Source organism: Lutra lutra, chromosome 6, assembly GCF_902655055.1.
Source record: "Lutra lutra chromosome 6, mLutLut1.2, whole genome shotgun sequence".
Classification (NCBI taxonomy): domain Eukaryota; kingdom Metazoa; phylum Chordata; class Mammalia; order Carnivora; family Mustelidae; genus Lutra; species Lutra lutra.
Window position 1 is genome coordinate 106,753,369 of NC_062283.1, and position 23,832 is coordinate 106,777,200.

Genomic DNA, 23,832 nt, shown 5'->3' on the forward strand with positions numbered 1-23,832 from the left:
TTCGAAAATGGGTTTCTTACTTTATCTGTAACAGGTCTGAGGACAAGTTGGTTTAGTCTATTCCTGAATGAAAGTGAAACCATATTTTAAAAAGAATAGTAAGGTATATAGGTTCGATGCTTTCTGAAATGTTCTTTTAAGGGGCACCTGGGTGGCTCAGTTGGTTAAATGTCTGCCTCTGGCCAAGGTCATGATCTTGGGGTCCTGGGATCCAGCCCTGCATCTGGCTCCTTGCTCAGCGGGAAGTCTGCTTCTCCCTCTTCCTCTGCCCGCCCCCCCCCACATGTTCGCTCTCTAATAAATGAATAAATTCTTTAAAAAATAAAATAAAATAAAATAAAATGTTCTTTTAAGTGTTTATCATTCCTCTTAAAATTAGGGAAATTGCCCTGTTAAAAGAACTTATTTCCATGTAACTCCCTCCCACTTTTCCCCCCAGATTAAGGAATGATGATGAGCTCTGGCTCAGTAGATAAAAGCTTGAAGCATCTCAAGAAGCAAACAAAGAGAAATTGTTATATTAAGTCACACTGAGTGATCTTGAATATTTAAGAAGATGTAGGACTCTTAGATAAGCAATTAGTGGGAACATCCCTCTGATGTGTAAGATAAATGTTAATGCTTTTCTAACTACAGACTAAGATATACCAGTCATCCGTACATTCCTGAATTATAATGAAATGTGGGTCCCAATTAATCTTTGATATACATTAACGACAAAAACAAATGTCCCAGGGACAACAACTAGACTGGATTTATCCATCATACAAAACCATTTAACCTTGTGAGCATTTTTTACTACAGGGGCCACAGATCAGGTTTAATTACCAAAGTGATTAGTGCAAGGTCAGTTACATCTGAGGGCTTGGTACTGTATTTTATCAGATTTTCTGTAGTCCGTGGAATCAAATAAGCTTTGCTAGTATTGGTGTATCCTTGTCTAGTCAATGTACTTTGGCAAAATGGCATCAGGTTGTGGTTTCTACTCAATCTGTTGGTGTTTAATAACATATCTCCATAGTCACTGGAGATGGGAGTTCAAACATCGTGAGAATATATGGCACCAAAAGTAAACAGATATGTAAAGCTCAGTCTGTCTGAAATAGCACACTCCCTACACTCTTACTTTACCCGACTTACTTTTTCTTGTTTTATTATTTTCAGAAATTATATTAATTTATGACATAGCACTTTATAATAAAATATAGTATTTCTTTTTTGTCTGTTCCCTCATGAGAATTTAAGCTCATTAAGGGCAGAGACTTTGTTTGATCCTATCTGCAGTACCCAGAACTATGCCTGGCATGTAGTACGTTTTCAATGAATACACATTAAATGAACAAACTTAGAGAGTGGTTTGCCAAAATGGGTCGCCAACAGAAGTTTTCAACAGTGTCTAGCTATTATTTTTATACAAGGTAAGAATGAGTTCCTAGAACCACTCATTTACAGCAGTTTTTAGATATCCAAAATGGATTGAAAATTTGGTGTTTTAATTTTAATATGGCTCTGGTCCTCATCAACCTCCTTTTCCTTTTCTTTTTTTTTTCTTCCTTCCTTCCTTCCCTCCCTCTTTCTTGCCCCTTCCTTCCTCCCTTCCCTCCTTCCCTTCACCCCCCCTTGCCCACCTCTCTTTATTGACTGTTTTAATTCCATCACTGATATCCAAGAGGTTCAATGGAATAATGATTAGGTGCTTGTGCTCCAAACCCAGCTCTGCTTCTTACTGTGTGTCTGAAATATCCACCTACCCTCTGGCCCCCAATATCCTCACATGTAAATAGAGATTCTAAGAATCCCCCCATAAGATTATTTTGAGGATTAAAAGAGATATAATACATGAAAAGCACATAGAGCAGACTTGGGGTATGGCTAACAATAAATAGTACCTGTAATTATTATTATTTGACTGTCATTTGGATTTTTGCTATTTCTGGGATTTCTCATTTCTTTTTTACTTTCCCTGTTCCTTTCCTTAACTTCAATCACTTTCGAATATTATTTTTCTTGCCTTATCCCCAATTATTTAAAACACCTGCTTCATTCTATCTGTTCTGTTTGATCCTCTTTCACCCTTTCTCACTCACCTCTTTCACTGAGCCACCCAGGCGCCCCTAATTTTAAAAACCATCAATAGGGCGCCTGGGTGGCTCAGTGGGTTAAGCCACTGCCTTCGGCTCAGGTCATGATCTCAGGGTCCTGGGATCGAGTCCCGCATCGGGCTCTCTGCTCAGCAGGGAGCCTGCTTCCCTTCCTCTCTCTCTGCCTGCCTCTCTGCCTGCTTGTGATCTCTGTCTGTCAAATAAATAAATAAAATCTTAAAAAAAAAAAAAAACCATCAATAGTGTCATGCGTAGAATTACTCAATTAATGACAGTGAACATTTTTTTTTTTAAACCCACAATGTTCTCTCCTCTTTTTGCTGGCTAACCTCTGGTCGATTTTTTTTTTTTTTTTGCAACCTCTTAATAGTATATCAAAATTCTGTGTTACCACTATCTAGGGTGGCCACTGAATAGATTCCAGAACTGTACTCCTAAGACCCGGGAGGATAATGTGGAATGACTTCCAAGGGCCAACATTGAACTTGTACAGCCTGCTTCAGCTCTCTCTAGCCCTCTTTATGGGGTTTAACTAAGTCTCTTTAATGCTGGATATTTCTGTCTCTCCTTCTCAGAAAGAGAGAAGCAAGTTTTTCTTTTTCTTTAGCAAAGAGAAAATGATAAATAAAATGGCTCCTTTTACCCTCCTTTTCCCACTCCCTGTGGCCCTAAAGACGACGACTCTTACAGGTTTACATGGTACCCTCAGACCCATCCAGTGCTTAGATGTTAACACTCACTTGGGGCACCAGCTCAGCCATGCTGGCCCTCTCTTTCCATCCCTAGGGGAGCCAGTGGAGGCCTGTTGAGATTGAGAACCTCACCATGGCAAGATTTTAAGTTGCATGACGGATGCAACTTCACATGGTCCTGCAGTCTATAGTCAGAAACCATGTGTGTGTGTGTGTGTGTGTGTGAGAGAGAGAGAGAGAGAGAGAGAGAAACAGACGGACAGACTGAACTCCTCTTACTCCTGCTCTACTTCAGAGCTTCTCACAGCTGATGTGGGAAACAAAGGCAGAAGAAAAGTTATTAAATTTCCTTAATACCTAGAGCCCACTAATAAGCCCTTGAAATAGGCAGAGTGACATTCCTTTAGGGACTCAACTATCTCCACCTTAATACTTTGCTAAGGGCAAAAGGCAACCTTAGCCTGACCACCCCTCACCGCCAACCAGGATCCTTTAAGTCTACTCTAACATATAAAAATTCCTTTGGAAACTTCCTTTATCTCTAAACCCTCTAAGATACGTGCTGGCAATCATCCTCCAAGCATGTGACCCACCGACATACATCTGAAGGGTCTCATGACTAAGGTTTTATTAGATGGTAATAAATGAACTTTTCCCAACAACAGCTACCCTCAAGGTCCTGGAAACCTTGCTTCCAAAATTCCTTAGAGACTTACACTCTCCCTGACCCCCTTCCAACTTGCAAGTGTATAATGGACCACTCCTTACAGCCCCGGGGCAGCCACTCTTTCTGCCCATGGGTCTTGTCCATTTTGCACCAAAGACGTCTCAAGAATTCTTTCTTGGTTGTTGGCTCTGGACTCCACTGCACTGAACCTCACTTATATTCTAAGACTTCATCACAGCCACTCCACCTCTCAGGAAGAAATTGTTTTTGCTCTCTTTGGCTTGGCTCCTCCTAAGACTCAGAGCAAGGTGAAGGGGTCTAACTATACTGGACTCAACTTGATTTTACGTAGACAAGGTTGTAAATTAGAACACTCTTCTAGCTGGGTTTTGTTTACTGGTAGAGTTGTCCTGAATCCTGAGCTCCTTCCCCATCTAAACTGCAAACAAACACAGTCAAAGCTGCTTTCCTTTCCAGAGTTAGAAAGACTACTTCAGAAGACTCTTCTATCTTAGCACAGACTGAACTGGGCTTCAGTGAGTTGATTCCAGTCTCCAACAAGAAATACTCACACAAGAAAGTATTCATCATTAATGCATTCGTTTGTGAAACCAACAGTATACTAAGGCCAGACCACATGCCACAAAAAGACCTAGATTTGGTAACGGCTGTGTCAGGGGCAACACACAACTATATATAGTCACCATGTTGTGGAACCTGGACTGAATCCTGGCGGAAGAACCAAGTGGCACTCGGAGACTTAGGAGGATCAGAGGTTTATTTAACACTGGTGGGCTCAGACGAGGCTGTTTTCCAAAGGTCTGAGCCCCAAGCACAAGCAGGGAGGGGAATTTATACACGTCTACTTGGTATTATTGGTGCATGCGGGAAACAAGGTAGGAAAGAACCCAGAAGGGCTTTGAGACAGGGACTGGAATTCCCTTGCTGGTTTGGTCGGCCATCTTAGAGTACAGTTTTTCCCTATCACTCTCCCCTTCGATGCCCCTTTAAATACCTAGTTTAGAGGGTATCATTATCTATTACCATGGCCCTGCAAGACTAGTATTTGGGCAGTGGCTCAGCTGGTAATAATGTTTTCTATGAACTTAGCAATCCATCTTAAGGTTCCTAAGGCTACCCAATAAGCAATAACAAGTTTCTGGGAGAAAGTCCAGCCAGAAGGGGGAGCAATGTAAAGTCCAACTCCTGAGGTGAAGATGTCGGTGTCATGTCGACAATAGCCAGGGACCACGGTGAACAGATGTCCATCAGTCAGTGGGGTCTCATCGAAGGTGGAGCCAGAGCAGGTCCGTAGAATCTTGTTGGGCTTTCCATGGTGTGATTCATCCAGCTGGTGAGGGCCTTCTTTACTCTAGAGTGGTGGACCCATTCAGTGACACTTAAGACCCTGAGGGCAGTAGGGGTAGTTAGAACAATAGCGTGGGGCCCTATCCACCATGGTTTGAAGGGGTCCTTTCTAAAGCTTCTCAGGAGATGCACCTTCGTTTCCCAGGGCTTGGAGGCATTGGGACACTTCTAAGTTTCCAATCTATTCGAGGTCTCCTCTAAGCCTACTTACTACAGGGTGTGGCCTACCATAGAGCTCTTGAGGTATTATAGCTGCGGCAATCTTTTAAATCCCGTTGACTAGAATAAACAATATCAATGGCCTCCAACAGTTATGCTCTACAGAAGTACGATGTTCAGGTCCAGGCATAAGGGTAGCTGGATTTTAAAGTCTGACAGGTTTTAGGTATTATTTCAGGCATCTCTATCAGTGTAGCCTGGTATTTAATAAGATGGCCTCCATCATCCTTCAGTGGCCTTTGGTTTCTTTCTTTCTTTTTTTTTTTTTAGATTTTATTTATTTATTTGTCAGAAAGAGAAAGCGCACAAGCAGGCAGAGTGGCAGGCAGAGGCAGAGAGAGAAGCAGTCTCCCGGCCAAGCAAGGAGCCCAACGCAGGACCCAATCCCAGGACCCCAAAATCACCTGAGCCGAAGGCAGACGCCCAACTGGCTGTGCCACCCGGGCATCCCTGGCCTTTGCTTTCTAAGACAAATCTGGACCTGATGTGAAGTCATTACCATCAGTGACTGTCCCATAGTGAGCTCTGAGGCTCCTTTTACGAGGATGGCTGTTCTATGCTTAGCTAAAGCCTTATTTTGTGATTGTACCTCAAAAGAGGTGGCTTCTAGGATAAATATGACTAAGGGTTGAAACCATTAAGAAGCCCTTTTCTTGAGTGATCCAGCCTTAACAATATCCTGATTATAAGGGATCACTGTCAAGTGGGAGAAAACTTGTCAAGATATAAGGGGAGTCCCACATGCATCATCTAATCCAATCATAAAGAAAATGGAGTCATCTATTATATCTCCACAAGTCCATAGTTAATCCTATCAGTTGGGGTATACTTCTGGATTTTAGGCAATTTCATTATCTTAGCCCCACAGAATTGGTTAAGGTGATAGTTAAGTTATACAATTGTTGGGGAATCAATCCCATTCTCCAGTTGTTTAAATAACTATGTGCCCATGGGGTTCTGTTATTATCCCCACAGAATAATCAGCAGAAGATTGTCTATATAGGAGTTACTGTGGGAATTTCTCTTAAGTTTACCTCTAGTTGTCCAGCTTAGGTAGACAACAAACATTTAAAGACAATCAAATATAGAACTTAACATCCACAAAGGTGTGTTGCTGAAACATAATTTTTCTCTCTAAAATAACCCTCATTTCCAGAGATAGCCAAATTAGAACCAGTTTATTTGAAAAAGAAGTCCAGTTTAAACAGATTTGGCCTAATTACTTACATAAGATCAGCAAGAACAGTGAGTGATCATATAGATCTTTTAGAATCTGCTTTGCTGGAACTTCTTATAAGGAATCTCTAGGTTGAACTTTGAGTAGTTTCTCCAGGCCAGAAGCCAAGCCAAGTACTTGCCATCAGACATGCCTGCAATACCTGTCAATTTGGGTGAATTCCTCTTCCTGAGGACCCCAAAGTATCCTGAGGTTCCTACACCTGCCAGGAAGCGCCATTCTTTACTCACCTGGTGAGGCTGCTTGGAACTCTGTAAGCAAGGTACCAGGCCAACAGTTCCAAGGGGCTTTATGGCTCCAGGTTTCATAAAGTGAACCTTAGTTCCTTAAAGCTGTCTGGTCATATCTGAGTCTCTGCATGTCTTTCTCAAATATGACATTCCAGTCAAAGCCTTGGTAAAGTAGCCAATGTTTCCAATGGTGTCCTGTTACAAGGAGAACAGATTCTTATTGAACTTACGCAAACGACTGATTGCCATGGAAGAATACTTACTGAGACCATTTGAGTTTCAGAGGGTTCAGATAGAGAGAAAAGTTGAATGCTTTGATTTGTTTATGAATGAATATTTTTATATTTCTCTAAGTCACAGATAATTTAAGTAAAATTTTTCTTAGTCTGGAAGAGCAAACATTAGAGAACGAGCAATGTCTAAAATAAGAGACATAACACTATAATCTTTTTTTTTTTTAACGATTTTATTTATTTGACAGACAGAGATCACAAGTAGGCAGAGAGGCAGGCAGAGAGAGAGGGGGAAGCAGGCTCCCTGCTGAGCAGAGAGGAGAGCCCAATTCGGGGCTTGATCCTAGGACCCCGGGATCATGACCTAAGCCGTAGGCAGAGGCTCTAACCCACTAAGCCACCCAGGTGCCCCCATAACAGTATAATCTTTTAGTTCAATTAGTCCCATGTTACTAATTCTGGTTTAGTTTGAATGTAGCTTTAGTTAGTTCTGGAAATTCTTACTCATTTCAGTTCTGATCTTACAGATATTGAATACCTGTATTGTCCTGAAAGTCCTTTTTATGAATCTCCTTTAAGGTGAAACTCATTTTACAAGAGAATTAAAACAATTATAAATAAAAAAAAACTCAGAATAGATATGGTTAAAGAGCTGATGAGATGAGAGTTTACAATTTAGCTGGCAAGGAAATTAGGTTATTTCTGTGACATATAACACTTCAGTAACTAAATTTCAAGTGATGATCTTATCAAAACATTAAAACTTTAGGAAATGTATAGATCCTCTAGAATCGTTACAGCATTTACCCAAATGTAACCCAAGGTTTATCATTTGTTTAGCAGTACTTCCTGAGTATCTTAGCATACCAAGGAAAAGTCTAATGAGTTAAAGAGATTTCATTTACAATTTAAATCTTGTCAACATTTGCTAAAATCTTAGAAGTTTTAATGCACATGCCTAAATATAATTAGGGATGTTAAACACCTGACATAGGCAAAATGTGGAATATGTTTTTTCTGGACAGGCTAAGAGGAAACTGTAAGGGCCTATTCAGCCAAAGTCTGTGAGGCTGGGAGTCGCTCGCTCTCTCTGTAAGAGGTGGCCCCGAACAGCTGGTTTGATTCTCGATGCTTGGCGTGAAATAAAGCTTTGCTTGACCTTCGCTTTGTATCAGTCTCGCTCCTTTGACCAGGGACCTAACAGAAACAACTGTTTATGTTTTCTTCTTAACAGCAGATCAATTAACCCAAGAAAACTTTGTCCTTTTTTAAACAGAGAAAACCAGCTTTCTATACCAGTGTCTTTTTGTTTTTTTCATTTTGATCTTAGTCCATCATGACCACACTCAAAATTTTTTTTTCTGAAGATTTCCCTTCACAAACCTTCTACAAATTTCCTTTGCATTTAGATTTTATCCCAAGCCATTTCCTTGCAAACAACCATCTCATTTAGGACAAAATTACCTTCTTCTCCTTCAATAAAATGCATTCCCATTCCTTATATCTTTCTTACATATCTCCTACGTTTCCACGTAGTTGTTTCCCTTATTTCCATCAGTCATACTAACAGTTAGCAGAATTTTGTACTCTTAGAAACACCTTAACATCTAGTGATGGCTAAGTATTAGCCATTTGTGAACTGTTACAACAGAATTCTTTAGATGGCAAATTTATGAATCAGTTAAGCACAAAACATGCTTACCAACAGATTTAAATATTTTTAGTTTCTTTGCAGCAGGAAGTCAAAGGCACAAACCTATGTCCAGTAATCAATGCTTTAGCATTTTATTTCATTTGGAAAAGACCTAGATGTCCACAATTTAATTCCCTTTGTAATCCATTCAAAACTTTAAAAGTTTTAGGTTACCAAAGACTTTGAAAGTTATATTAACAATTAACCATGAAAACTTTGAGACAATTAACCATCAGTTTAGTCATCCCTTTGCTAACAAATTTCAACAGAGATAACGAGCTTATTTGACCTTCAGTAAACCTTGACAGAATAAAAGTTTCACGTTTACCACTGATAACTTAAAAGACACATCTGTCTGAACTAAACCAACAAACTTAGTTTAAATGCTGAAATATGTTCCACCAGGATCTTCCCCATGGCTAATTTTCATCTGAGACACGTGGGGAAATCTGGAGCGGGTGGTGTTAGGTCCTGGGGTGCTCTTCTTGCTCCTTGACAGTGGTGCCTGAGGCACTGAGGATGGTCTAGAAGCCAGTAATGCAGGCCGTAACCCAAGGTGGTGTGGAAACAGGAAAAGGGGGAATGGGGAGGCAGGAGAGACAAAGTGCTGCTAGAGGGCAGAGAAGGGGTTCCCGGTTCAGATGATCATCAGCTCCAGAGGAGCAGGCGCCATGTTTTCCCGCCAACAAAGGCAGGGATAGACAATCTATATTGGGCCAGAGAAGACAGGGAATTTCCCTGAAACAAAGGAGGTTTGGCAGCTGCTGGGGAATATTCCTTAAAGTCCCCATCCTGAAGGACACCAGGGATCCTGACTTGAGTGGAAGGCAGATGCTTTAACCCACAGAGCCACCCAGGCGCCCCTCCCACTTCCTCTTCAAGGTAAGTATGAGAGCTCCTGTTATTTTACTGTCTGGATCAAGCTTCCTGTGGGCTATCAGAACTGCTAAATCGGGTATCTCCCCACACAAGCCACTTACAAGAAACAGGAGCACTGACTTCCTGAAGCTCAGCTTTAGGCCCCAGGTCAGAGGGGGACTGTGGTCCCCACACTTTCTGATGGGTTCATCCTTGTCCAGAGCTCTTCCACATTGCTTCCACATCCTGATCCCCCCCACCCCCTCCCCTCAGCCAGGGCCTCCCTGATAGGCTTTGCTTCCTTACAGACTTTGGGCTCTTTTACTTGGGTTACAAATGTCCTACTTTGGTCCTTCCTATTAGCACAGAATTGGACCCATGGGGGCAGAGAGTTTGGGCTATCTGAAGCCAAGAATCAATATATGGGAATTGGTCAGGGTGTCTGGGAGCTCCGACCATAATTTTGTAAATGATGTGGACAGTGAGTAGGTCCTAGGGCTCCTCAGAGGGCCAGTTGACCCCAAAGGTGGCCCATTCCAGTTCACATAATGTGCCTAATTTTCCAGATGTTTTGATCCCATAGTCTCCCGAGAATTCACTTCTTAAAATTTTGAGCATACAGTCTAAGACTGTAGGTTTTGAAGAGCCTCCACCGTGATGGGCAGGGAGGCTCCCTTGGCCACCACGGGTGTTCCCTCCCTGTGTCATTGGTATGAAGACAAAGGAAAGGTGGGTGTCCCTCCAAAGGAGAGACCAGTCAGATGCCCCCCTGTCCATCATCCCAGAGGACACCTGGGTGCCTCTTAGCCTTAGCGAGTCCGTATGAACCCCAGACTGGCATCCCGAAGGGGGTCGCCTTAGACCCTATGAGGTCACCACGGAAGAAAGTTAGGGCCACTCGCACTCCGTAGGCGTCTGGGGACCCTAAGGGTGCTCACCTGTGGAGCCACAGAATCAGTCTGCCCGACAAGCCAGGTAAAACTATACATTTACTCGCACATTCACACCAAAATTATTACAGTTCCTCCCCTCCAGGAGGCCCTGACCTGTGGAATTCCTTCTGGAAATTCCTTCCTGTCCCCCCTTATGGGGGGGGGGGCTGGTGTCTGACCTGAAGGACCTCCCCCGCCAGGAGGCCCTACCTGTGAGACCTCTAAGAGGTCTCTGAGAGGTGATCAGTCTCCCCATCCGCCATCAGGGGTGGGCTTGACTGGGTCCTGGGGCCCCAGGTCTTACCAGAACCTGACGTCGGGACCAGGTCCTCACCTGTCAAGTCTCCTTTGAGTCGGGTGGGAACAGTGGGGCTGGCCGGCCTGAGGCGACCTGGCAGAAGACTGCCGAAAATCAGGCAGGGCGTGCCTTCTCCCTTACAGTCCCTGTTCCACCATTGCTCCAAACCGGTGGCAACAATGGACCAGCGAGGTTGGGTATCACGGTTAGGGAACCAAATGTTGCAGAACCGGGACTAGATCCTGGCGGAAAAACCAAGTGGCACTCAGAGACTTTGGAGGATCAGTGGTTTATTTAACAACAGTGGGCTCAGATGAGGTTGTTCTCCAAAGGTCTGAACCCCGAGCACAAGCAGGGAGGGGGATTTATACCCTTCTACCTCCACATACTTGGTATATTTGGTGCGGGTGGGAAACAGGGTAGGAAAGAAGAACCTGGAAGGGCTTTGAGACAGGGACTGGAATTCCCTTGCTGGTTTGGTCGGCCATCTTAGAGTACAGTTTTCCCCTATCAACCAAATCTTGTTTAATTCTCTAAGGCAGTGGGTCTCAACTAGGGTCAATTTTGGACACCAGGGCAATGTCTGCTGATGTTTTTAGTTGTTACAACTGGGTAGGGGGCAACTGGAATCTGGTGGGTAGAGGCCAGTCATGCTACTAAATAAATATCCTTTTGTGCCCTGAAGGGTACACCAGCTGGACTTTGTCACCCCAACATCCACCCCTGGGACACAAGGATTATTTTGAGCTAAAGACAATCGAGAGCCAGCAGAAGCAAAAAAAGCTCTTTACCTCCATGTAATTGCCTAAAAATAAAGTATAAATTTCCTCTTTTGCAAATGAAATTTACATTTATAAAGGAAATTTCCATTTGTAAGGACATGTCTGTACCCGGAAGAGAGCTACTCTGGGAGACAACTCTTATCATCTGAGAAACTTATCTGCATAACAAGACAACCCTATTACCATACATTTCCTTCCCTCACCTTCCTATAATTTGCCTCCCCTGCCAAGAAGCCCAAAACTCTTTTCCTTCTTTGTTTAGCCTAAGATGGTATATAAACCTCAATTATCTGACCACCTCCTTGAGTCTCATTCCTTTGTGAAACTCCCGTGTGGAGGTATGTAATTAAATTGTTTTTTTTTTCTTGTTAATCTGTTTTTTATCAGTTTATTTGCAAGGTGCAGCCATTGAACCTAGGAGGGTGTAGGGAAAAAGATCTTTCCTTCCCACAGGACAGGACAATCTCCCACAACAATCACGTAGCCCCAGAGGTAAATGGCAATGTTGAAAAATCCTGCTCTATACAGACAAGAAGAAATCTAAAGCACGAAAAACCAGTTTTGAGTTTGGGAGCTTAGTAGCCTACGAGAAGCCAAACTAATTCTTGTCTCTGGCTGTGTGTCTTGGATAGATCACTGAGATCTTCCATGTTTCCGACTGTGCTTCATAAAGGGGCTCTGCAGGTCAAACAGATGGGCTTTATGCCTCTGCCTGTCTGCCAGTGACAGATTAGGAGAGCCCCTCCATGTTGTGTGGCTGGGAGGCAAGTGTCTTGGTGAAACAAAAAATTCCCCAAAGCACAAGGCTGAGGGACACTGGTATTTTGAGTATTAGGAAATTAGAGGAGGTTAAACCCTGTGTGTTTGGGGGAGAGAGTGTGGTGGTGGTCTGCAGGCTCGGATGAACCCCAGTAGGCTGGATGTAGACGGAACCCCTCCTCCTGACTGCAGAGTGGGAAAGGAGATCTGCTCAGCTCCGCCCCCATCCCAGCTTTACCGGGAGCCGGTGACAGCAGGCAAGGACAGAACCTTCTTTGTGAAATCAGCAGCTCACCCGTGCTCTGTTGGATTCCCTCTAGCTCTGTCCTTTTCCTTCCAGAGTTTCCTCTCCACCTGCTTCGGCACACAAGGATTAAGACACTTCTGTACCGGGAGACTGGTGAGGTCCATTTGTCGATAGGCCACAGTATTTGGTAAAGGGAATAAAGAACAAAAGGAACACGTGCAGGTTTGCACACACAGGAAAACCTTTAATTTGATAATTATTCATTCAACACACATTTATTCACGGAGCATCCCGAGCATCCCTTCTGAATCAGGTATACAAAATTCTGTATTTTTCTTTCTAAATATTTGTTTTCCACAAACCGAATGGGATGTTTATAAGTCTCTCTGCTTAGATATATAGCAGTTAACATTCGGTTCCACCAGTGGAGTCCCCACTGCAGCCCCCAAAGGACAGATGGGATTCCACAAGTGAACATTCTTCCAGGTGCTGCTGACATAGGACATACCTGAATATTCCTCTCTGTGGGAAACAGAGTCATAACTTCTCTGCTACTGGAACATTCTTTGCCACCTTACTTCTCGTAACATTTGAAGTGAACCCTTCTCTTAGAGACTATATGCCAACAGGTCAACTCACAACTTCAATGCCACACACTGACTCTGGAGCTCTGGTTCCTGTGTCTGTGACGGTGGCCCACCATGCAGAACACGGGCCTCCGGCATGCTCTGGCCGGAGAGTTGTCTGCGGGGAGAGGAGGCCTCAGCTACAACAGTTACATCTTCAAAAAGGCCACCTGGAGAAGCAAGAAAAACCCATGATGCTTTACTTACACAATACGATGAAATGGCTACGTGCACATCAAATCAGAATCCGGTAAATCCGGTCAATAAGGATGCAAGCTGATCTAAGAAAGAAAAATGACTCTTCACGGGGCCAGACATTGCCAATTTACAGTGGGAGCCAATTACTCCTTTTTTAATGAACCATGGAGTAACTAACATGATTCACATGCACTTTAAAGAAAAAAATAAATAAAAGTTTAATTGACACTCAGATTGCACTGCTGTGAAGTGATCCAGTCTTCTTCGGGAATCACTGGTCCCAGTGGCTGTTTTGGCCCTTCCTTGAGCAGAATTTTGAGTCCTGAAGATTCCCGGGCAAGTCCAGTTCCTCAAGGCTAGCCTCTCCTCAGTCATGCCAATGCTTTTCATCACATTCAATTATATTTATTGTGCTTGTCAGTAGCAACTGATCTTAAAACTTAGTGTGTAAAAAAAATCCAGGCAAGTCTACTTACAAATTGAATGAGGCCCAGATCAAATGCATCTATTTTCCCAACAGTTTTAAACCACAGAGAAACAAACAATAAAGCTAAGCATAAAAGTTTAGAACGTTTTCATTCAGAGTGATAATAAATTGGGAAGTGTGCCAGTATCAGGAAGAGAGCAGACTGCAGATTAGCGACAAAGATGGGGGAGTGTGGGAGGCCTGGCAAGCTCATGCTTGGCCTTGCTGGGTGGAGGGAAGAGTGAGCAACAGAAATAAACACATTCAGCTCTTGGACAGTTGGTTCTTAAGTCCCCAAAATGTAGTCAAAGGAGGCATGTATTTAATGATCCTTGTTAAGGGGAAAGGAAAAAGAAGAGTCATGCAGGGCAGAAAGCATCTGCTTTATGTTGAGTAATTCAGAAGGATGTTACTCTTCATCCAGTGCTGGTGAGAAAGGCACCTGCTGAGTTTCCATATCAACTTCCAGCTGAGTTTTCTCTATCAGGTTCTGCAATGAGGACACCAAAGTTGAAGGAGCAGGCCAGGAAGAGAGGTTATTAAGATTTCTAAACAAAATGTAAACGCAGACAATAGATACAAACTTCAAGGGCTTACTGTGAAGATTAAATGAGATCATGGTATGAAAATACATGGGTTTCTCTCTTGTGCCTTTTCGGTGATATCAGGGGTCCATGCATCTACCAGATGAGAAGCGGCAGTTCAAGAGACAACGTGGGGCCCCTGAGGGGATGGCCACAGAATTAGAGGGGAAGGTCGCTCAGTGTGACTTCTGGCTCACTATAGACAGTGTCTCTGCCTCTGTAGGAACGGTTCACGGGGACCTTCCAGAGAAGACAATGCCACTGTTCATATTAAGAAATAGGGAAACCATGGATTAAAATCAGGTATCTCCTTTTTTTTTTTTTTAATTTGGAAAATTGCTATGTCATGGAGTATTCCGATCAGGAACCACTCAGAATAATGGTAATACTGATAAATGTCATCATCCAAGTGGTTAATAACTTCAGCTCTGGAATCACAGACCAGTGGCTCTCAATTTGAGGTGATTTTGCCTGCCAGGGGACATGTGGCAGCGCCTGTGGACATTTCTGGTTATCATAAATTGGGAGATGCTCTTGGCATCCAGGAGGCAGAGGCCAGGGGTTTTGTTAGACATGTGATGCTGCCGGTGACAGCCCCCCCACAAGAAAGAATTATCAGCCCTAAAATGTCCATAGTACTGATGCTGAAAAATATCAATGTTATAGACACAGGATCTTAAAAATAGATTTCTCTCTTATTTTAAAAGATTTTATTTATTTATTTGACAGAGAGTGACATAGAGAGAGACAACACAAGCAGGGGGAGGGAGGGGACAAGCAGACTTCCCGCAGATCAGGGAGCCCCCAAGCAGGGAGCCTGAGGCAGGGCCTGATCCAAGAATCCTGGGATCATGCATGACCTGAGCCAAAGGCAGATGCTTAACAACTGAGTCACCCAGGCGCCTTAAAAGTAGATCTTTATTTGCCAATCATGTGACCTTCAACAAACTTGCCAGCAGTCTCTCTCAGCCCTTCCTCATCTGCAAAATGGGAATTATAACAGGATCTACCCAACACTTGCAAAACACTTCATAGCATAGGAAGCCTCTTTAGAATGTATTCACCCTCGGCACAACCTGTGATTTACATAAAGCAAATGAAGAAAGAGAAGCTCAGAAAAATTAAGTGACTCACTCAGGAGACAGAGCTATTAAGTGGCAATCATGGACTGAGGAAGAAATTTTGATTCTCAATGCATGCTTTTCCCACTAGAAGTTTTCAGATGAATGAGGTAAACTGCAGAGGTTTGGGGACTTTTAATCTGCATTATTGCTTCAAGTATCAAAGGTTTATTTGCTTTTGCATGCTTGTGAATATGAACTTGGGATGGAACAGCTGCATAAGAGACTGAGCTGATTAAATAATGCAAAATGGCGCTGCACCCCCTGGCCCTAAAAAGAAAAACTTTAAAATTTGACCTATTATGTCTTTTTTTCATCTCTGGTTTTCATAGTTCTGCCTGCTGAGTATGTAATGTATTTTGCAGGACTTAATAACAAGAAACTGCAATCATCCTTAGGAACAGGTACTGTATAATGCACTTTAGCTTCTTTTTATTTAAAACACTGTGAGTTAATGTATGTCAAACACTGATTTTGTGTTCTCTAACTTTTATCCATGACAGCAAAAATTGCTTTCCATAACTGCCATTTATTTTGAAGATAATTTTGTTTCATTACACTGAGAAAACTCCCTGTATTTCATCTTTTTAGTTTTATTCTCAAAAGTAAAGCTACAGCTTCAGGCTCCACTGTTACATTTCTAGAACATATAGTTACAAAAGTATGTATTATTTTCAAAAAACAGGGAAAGTGGGTGCCTGGGTGGCTCAGTGGGTTAAGCCTCTGCCTTTGGCTCAGGGTCCTGGGATCAAGGCCCACATCGGGCTCAGTGGGGAGCCTGCTTCCTACTCCCCCCTGCCTGCATCTCTGCCTACTTGCGATCTCTCTCTCTCCGTCAAATAAATAAATAAAGTCTTAAAAAAAAAACAAAACAAAACAGGAAAAGAGGGATTCTTTCCTGTTGGCTATAAGGTTGGAGTCTCTGGAGTCTCCATATTCTGTGCACCTGAATTCGGAAAGCTGGGAATAGGAAGAGGGAGAGGAAGTTAAGAGGTCTAAAAATAAATGTTTCTGCTTTGAGTCATCACCTAAAAACAATCTTCTTCAACCACAACAAACAGGGCTAGGCTGATATGATATCTGACCAGATGTTAAGTTTAAAATGCTTCCATAAATTTATGTAATATGTTAAACACTTTTTAGTGTTCTTTCATCTTAGTTAACAAATTCATATTATTAAATTCAATTCTTCAACATAGATTTGAAATTTCAATCAGTAAAAAAATATGCTGTTAAGGTAGGTTGCACAAGATAACATTAGCATTAAAAGCAAAGGCTATCTAAGTGCTTTGAGGTGTGCTAAACAAGACAGATAAAACTGGAAAATACTGGAAAATGTGAACTTCGTAATAATTGTAAGCTTTAGAAAAGACTCTTTAGAATAAGCACAGCCATACCCAAATGTTCCTTTTAAAGGATGCTGTAGACTTTAAAAAATAAATGTATAAAAGCATGCCTTCAATATGTATTTTTGTGTAGGTCTGGCTCATGTTCAAAGTTATGTTCTGAAACAGAATGCTTTAATGGCATGGAAAAGAGAGTTTAAACTTTATATTATAAAACAAGTTTCTAAAATCAAACCTCATTTACAGAATAAAAAATAAAATGTAAATATAAAAAATCAGAAAATGACTCTTTCAAGCATTTGTCAAATATATGTAACATCTTACATAACATGAAGCAATTTTTACTAACTCACTAATTCAGCATGGGTCCAGCCCATGCTGATAATTCCTGGACTCTACTTTTTAAGTTGGATAAACAGGATAAGGTATTCCCTTCTGGGGCTGCAGGCTGGCTTTATTCACTCAAATCACTGAATCGTGGCGTGTCGCCTAGGTGCCAGCGATTGTCCCAGTCACAGACCACACTGAGAAGGCATCCTCTTCTCACGGTGCTAACATGGCAGTGGGGGAGACAGCCCAGGAACGAGAGGATTCTAATAAGGCGGGATAAGTTTAAGATGGATGCCTAATGCCTGCTGGGAGAAAAAAACTATTCTTGGGTTATGAAAGGAAGGAAGATTTCTGAGGCAGGACCCTGAGAGAGGTCATTATTACTCTGATTATGAATACTGTGTTGACGAGGAGGCAAAAAGCTGGCACGGCCCGGCGCGGCAAACACTCTTTCCTTCTCACGGGCGGTGGCTTGCTAAAGGAATCACTAGCAAACAGGAGGGATGAACAAAAGAGCAGAGAAACAGTACAGTGAGGAAGAAAAGGCTGTCCCTCTAAAATGACAGCAATTATGTGTCCACTTAACTGTAGACTGAAACTCTAGACTAAGGGAATATCGGCATAGTCTTCCAGCTCCACAGTCTGCATACAATCAGTAAGGGCTTTTAGAAAGCAGGAAAAAAGGAGTAAGACGGAGGTCTATGAATTATTTGAAACCTTGACCTTGTATTTTCTCTAAGTCACGGATGCACTATGATAACTTACATGTAAATAAAAAGCCTGCCAATTTTCATCAACGTGGGAAACAGGTAAGCATGGCTGTTTTGCAGTGGACATCTAGGTGGAAAGCCCACAGTATGTCAAGTATCAGAAGAGAGGTTATGTGCGGGGGAGAGAGGAAGACTGGTGCCCCTTCCTCTCTAGACAGGGCTGCAAACGTGGACTGATTCGACAGTTACTCCCGCAAGCAAGTAGACTCCAGACTTGACATTCTCATCAGTTCTTGCAGAATAAGGGGACAGTGGCAAATACTGCTGAAACTGGACGTGCTCTTGTAACACTGTTGTGAACCATGAGTTCTGATGCCAGCACTGAAGCTTCCAGTTCTGGGAAGCAAACCCAGTAAGGGGGCTAATGACAGCAGATGCATGGGGCCAACATTTAGATAGCGGGAGTCTTTACGTGTCACATGAAAATATATGGCCTCAAGCACAAGATGCATTTGTTAAAATAAATTAATTCTGGGTGGGTGTTCAACTGCATGATATAAAACTGTACACCACAATACATACACCACCACTCACGAATCAAAAAGTCTTTGGAGTTTCTCATTCCTACAGAATAACTACCGCAGGGAAGTCAGCAGGGGGAACCCACAGTACCAGCGCAGGCATGGACGTGGGGCTGTGAAAACCCCACTGTGCTGTCCCATTGGTGACAGGCGTCAGACTACACAAGTTCGGTCAGAACTAGAGTTATCAGAGCTCCGAAACACAGGAGTGTTTTCCTCCAGTATTAAGTCAAATATTTAGCAGCAAAACCACTTTACCAAGTAATTTTTCAAGGAAGCTATGCTTGTTCTTACTTGTCTTTCTCACTACTGACATGCAAGAGTGTTGAAAAAGACAATATACATGGGGTATCAGTCCAATTAGAAATCCCAGGTGGGGATCTGAACCCTGAACTCGCCTGGGAAACAAAATCCCCGCCTATAGCAGATGACTGGTTTCTGCCATCTAAACAGACTTTTTTCAGTCTGTTTAGATCTTTTTTCAGTCTGCTTAGATATTTTAAACTCCTATTCTTTTTTTTTTAAAGATTTTATTTATTTATTTGACAGAGATCACAAGTAGGCAGAGAAGCAGGCAGAGAGAGAGGAGGAAGAACGCTCCCTGCTGAGCAGAGAGCCCCATGCGGGGCTCAATCCCAGAACTCTGAAATCATGATCTGAGCAGAAGGCAGAGGCCCTAACCCACTGAGCCACCCAGGCGCCCCTAAACCCTATTCTACTCGTAAATAGTAATTCTAAGAGAGAGGCAAGCAAGTGAGAAACATGCCAGATAAAATGCTTTCTGACCCTACTGTCAGGGATGCGGGAGAGACTAGCTTGTGAGGCTGTGGCTGTGAGTCCCCCTGGTTAACAGTGACAAAGTACTATGAACACATTAAGGAGGCAGAAGTGCAATGCTGTGAGGGATGGTCCTAGGGCCAGACCTATTCAGGCACGTGAGTGCAGAATTCTGCCAAGCAGGAAGAAGGCACAAGTTGATTTACCACACCTTTTAGGGAAAGGGCTATAGAGGGTCACAGCCTTTGTAAATGGTCCTGGACAATTTTACCTCATACCTGAACAGCCTACTTCTGTTGGTTGGTATTCAACAAGTTCTTTACTGAAATTATTAAAATGTAGAAAAATCAAAGAAATAAAATAAAACAGCAAAATCAAGAGTTGTATTGCTCAATTTTTTGTTTCAATAACTGGTTAGTTAATGATGATATGAATTAAAGACAAAATTAGGAAACATAGAAATGCACAAAATAAAGGAAAATAAAATTTTATCAGCGGTAACTATTAACATTTTAGATCTCTCTAGACTTCCATTTTCTATATGTAACTGGACATTTCTATATATGCTGTTTTGTAATATTCAATATTTAATTTTCCCCTAGTAATGTGGTAAGCTTGCCAATGACAATGATTATTCTTTTATGATGTTTTTTAATGGCTGCATTAAATTCTTCTATATATCTGTATCACTTAAGAAAATAAAAACATAGAGGGGAGAGGAGTCAAGATGGCAGAGAAGTAGCAGGCTGAGACTACTTCAGGTAGCGGGAGATCAGCTAGATAGCTTATCTAAAGATTACAAACACCTACAAATCCAACGGGAGATCGAAGAGAAGAAGAACAGCAACTCTAGAAACAGAAAATCAACCACTTTCTGCAAGGTAGGACTGGCGGAGAAGTGAATCCAAAGCGACGGGAAGATAGACCGCGGGGGTAGGGGCCGGCTCCCGGCGAGCGGCAGAACAACGGAGCACAAAATCAGGACTTTTAAAAGTCTGTTCCGCTGAGGGACATCGCTCCAGAGGCTTAACCGGGGTGAAGCCCATGCGGGGTCAGCGTGGCCTCAGGTCCGGCAGGGTCACAGAAGGATCGGGGGTGTCTGAGTGTCGCAGAGCTCACAGGTATTAGAACGGGGAAGCCGGCTACAGAGACAGAGCCGAGGAGTGACTCTCAGCTCGGGGTTACCTTGAACCGGTCGCAGGCTCGGTCAGCTCGGAGCGCGGCCGGAGGCCAGGGTGGCGGGAGTAATTGGGCGCTGTTCTCTGGGGACGCACTGAGGAGTGGGGCCCCGGTATCCGGCTCCTCCGGGCCGGAGACCAGGAGGCCGCCATCTTCATTCCTTCCCTCCTGAACTCTACGGAAAGCGGAAAGCGCTCAGAGAACAAAAGCCCCAAAAGCAAACCCGAGCGGATTACTCAGCCCGGCCCGGGGTAAGGGCGTGCAACTCTGCCTGGGGCAAAGACGCTTGAGAATCACTACAACAGGCCCCTCCCCCAGAAGATCAGCAAGAAACCCAGCCAGGACCAAGTTCACCTACCAAGGAGTGTAGTTTCAATACCAAGGAGAGCGGCGGAATTCCAGAGGAGGAGAAGGCAAAGCACGGAACTCATGGCTTTCTCCCCATGATTCTTTAGCCTTGCAGTTAAATTAATTTTTTTTCTTTTCTTTTTCAATTTTTTTTCTTCTTCTGCTAAATTTTTTTAACTTTTACCCTTTTCTTTTTTAACATTTTAAACTAGTTTATCTAATATATATATATATATTTTTCCTTTTTATACCTTTTCTTCATTGAATTTCTTTTTAAAATTTTTTTTCTTTCTTTCTGAACCTCTTTTTATCCCCTTTCTCCCCCCCCCCACGATTTGGGATCTCTTCTGATTTGGCTAAAGCATATTTTCCTGGGGTTGTTGCCAGCCTTTTAGTATTTTACTTGCTCCTTCATATACTCTTATCTGGACAAAATGACAAGGCGGAAAAATTCACCACAAAAAAAAGAACAAGAGGCAGTACCAAAGGCTAGGGACCTAATGAATACAGACATTGGTAATATGTCAGATCCAGAGTTCAGAATGACAATTCTCAAGGTTCTAGCCGGGCTCAAAAAAGGCATGGAAGATATTAGAGAAACCCTCTCGGGAGACATAAAAGCCCTTTCTGGAGAAATAAAAGAACTAAAATCTAACCAAGTTGAAATCAAAAAAGCTATTAATGAGGTGCAAACAAAAATGGAGGCTCTGATGGCTAGGATAAATGAGGCAGAAGAAAGAATTAGCGATATAGAGGACCAAATGACAGAGAATAAAGAAGCTGAGCAAAAGAGGGACAAACAGCTACTGGATCACGAGGGGAGAATTCGAGAGATAAGTGACACCATAAGACGAAACAACATTAGAATAATTGGGATTCCAGAAGAAGAGGAAACAGAGAGGGGAGCAGAAGGTATATTGGAGAGAATTATTGGAGAGAATTTCCCCAATATGGCAAAGGGAACAAGCATCAAAATCCAGGAGGTTCAGAGAACCCCCCTCAAAATCAATAAGAATAGGTCCACACCCCGTCACCTAATAGTAAAATTGACAAGTCTTAGTGACAAAGAGAAGATCCTGAAAGCAGCCAGGGAAAAGAAGTCTGTAACGTACAATGGCAAAAATATTAGATTGGCAGCAGACTTATCTGCAGAGACCTGGCAGGCCAGAAAGAGCTGGCATGATATATTCAGAGTACTAAACGAGAAAAACATGCAGCCAAGAATACTATATCCAGCTAGGCTATCATTGAAAATAGAAGGAGAGATTAAAAGCTTCCAGGACAAACAAAAACTGAAAGAATTTGCAAATACCAAACCAGCTCAACAGGAAATATTGAAAGGGGTCCTCTAAGCAAAGAGAGAGCCTAAAAGTAGTAGATCAGAAAGGAACAGAGACAATATACAATAACAGTCACCTTACAGGCCATACAATGGCACTAAATTCATATCTCTCAATACTTACCCTGAATGTTAATGGGCGAAATGCCCCAATCAAAAGACACAGGGTATCAGAATGGATAAAAAAACAAAACCCATCTATATGTTGCCTACAAGAAACTCATCTTAAACCTGAAGACACCTCCAGATTTAAAGTGAGGGGGTGGAAAAGAATTTACCATGCTAATGGACATCAGAAGAAAGCAGGAGTGGCAATCCTTATATCAGATCAATTAGATTTTAAGCCAAAGACTATAATAAGAGATGAGGAAGGACACTATATCATACTCAAAGGAACTATCCAACAAGAAGATCTAACAATTTTAAATATCTATGCCCCTAACGTGGGATCAGCCAACTATATAAACCAATTAATAACAAAATCAAAGAAACATATCGACAATAATACAATAATAGTAGGGGACTTTAACACTCCCCTCACTGAAATGGACAGATCATCCAAGCAAAAGATCAACAAGGAAATCAAGGCCTTAAATGACACACTGGACCAGATGGACATCACAGATATATTCAGAACTTTTCATCCCAAAGCCACAGAATACACATTCTTCTCTAGTGCACATGGAACATTCTCCAGAATAGATCACATTCTTGGTCCTAAATCAGGCCTCAACCATTATCAAAAGATTGGAATCATTCCCTGCATATTTTCAGACCACAATGCTCTGAGGCTAGAACTCAATCACAAGAGGAAATTTGGAAAGAACCCAAATACATGGAGACTAAACAGCATCCTTCTAAAGAATGAATGGGTCAACCAGGAAATTAAAGAAGAATTGAAAGAATTCATGGAAACAAATGATAATGAAAACACAACGGTTCAAAATCTGTGGGACACAACAAAGGCAGTCCTGAGAGGAAAATATATAGCGGTACAAGCCTTTCTCAAGAAACAAGAAAGGTCTCAGGTACACAACCTAACCCTACACCTAAAGGAGCTGGAGAAAGAACAAGAAAGAAACCCTAAACCCAGCAGGAGAAGAGAAATCATAAAGATCAGAGCAGAAATCAATGAAATAGAAACCAAAAAACAATAGAACAAATCAACGAAACTAAGAGCTGGTTCTTTGAAAGAATTAATAAGATTGATAAACCCCTGGCCAGAATTCTCAAAAAGAAAAGAGAGAGGACCCAAATAAATAAAATCATGAATGAAAGAGGAGAGAATACAATGAACACCAAAGAAATACAGACAATTATAAGAACATACTATGAGCAACTCTACGCCAACAAATTTGACAATCTGGAAGAAATGGATGCATTCCTAGAGACATATAAACTACCACAACTGAACCAGGAAGAAATAGAAAGCCTCAACAGACCCATAAGCAGTAAGGAGATTGAAACAGTCATCAAAAATCTCCAAACAAACAAAAGCCCAAGGCCAGATGGCTTCCCCGGGGGAATTCTACCAAACATTTTAAAGAAGAACTAATTCCTATTCTCCTGAAACTGTTCCAAAAAATAGAAATGGAAGGAAAACTTCCAAACTCATTTTATGAGGCCAGCATCACCTTGATCCCAAAACCAGACAAGGATCCCATCAAAAAAGAGAACTACAGACCAATATCCTTGATGAACACAGATGCAAAAATTCTCACCAAAATACTAGCCAATAGGATTCAACAGTACATTAAAAGGATTATTCACCACGACCAAGTGGGATTTATTCCAGGGCTGCAAGGTTGGTTCAACATCTGCAAATCAATCAATGTGATACAACACATTAATAAAAGAAAGAACAAGAACCATATGATACTCTCAGTAGATGCTGAAAAAGCATTTGACAA

At 42.3% G+C, this 23,832-nt stretch overlaps 1 protein-coding gene across 2 annotated transcripts in view; it reads right to left on the reverse strand.

Annotated features, from left to right (window-relative positions):
- Nucleotides 1-2,093: 2,093 nt before the first annotated feature.
- The window catches only part of UBE3D (ubiquitin protein ligase E3D), a 179,080-nt gene continuing 157,341 nt past the window's right edge, over nt 2,094-23,832 (reverse strand). Inside the window, exons 10-12 of one of the 2 annotated variants that reach the window (XM_047734321.1) lie at nt 14,050-14,097; nt 12,552-13,113; nt 2,094-2,114 (exon numbers count right to left, since the gene is read on the reverse strand). In XM_047734321.1, coding sequence (XP_047590277.1) covers nt 13,093-13,113; nt 14,050-14,097 — 69 coding nt within the window. In that variant the 3' untranslated portion in view covers nt 2,094-2,114; nt 12,552-13,092. The remainder of the gene's footprint in view (nt 2,115-12,551; nt 13,114-14,049; nt 14,098-23,832) is intronic. The other variant, XM_047734323.1, reaches the window with a different exon arrangement.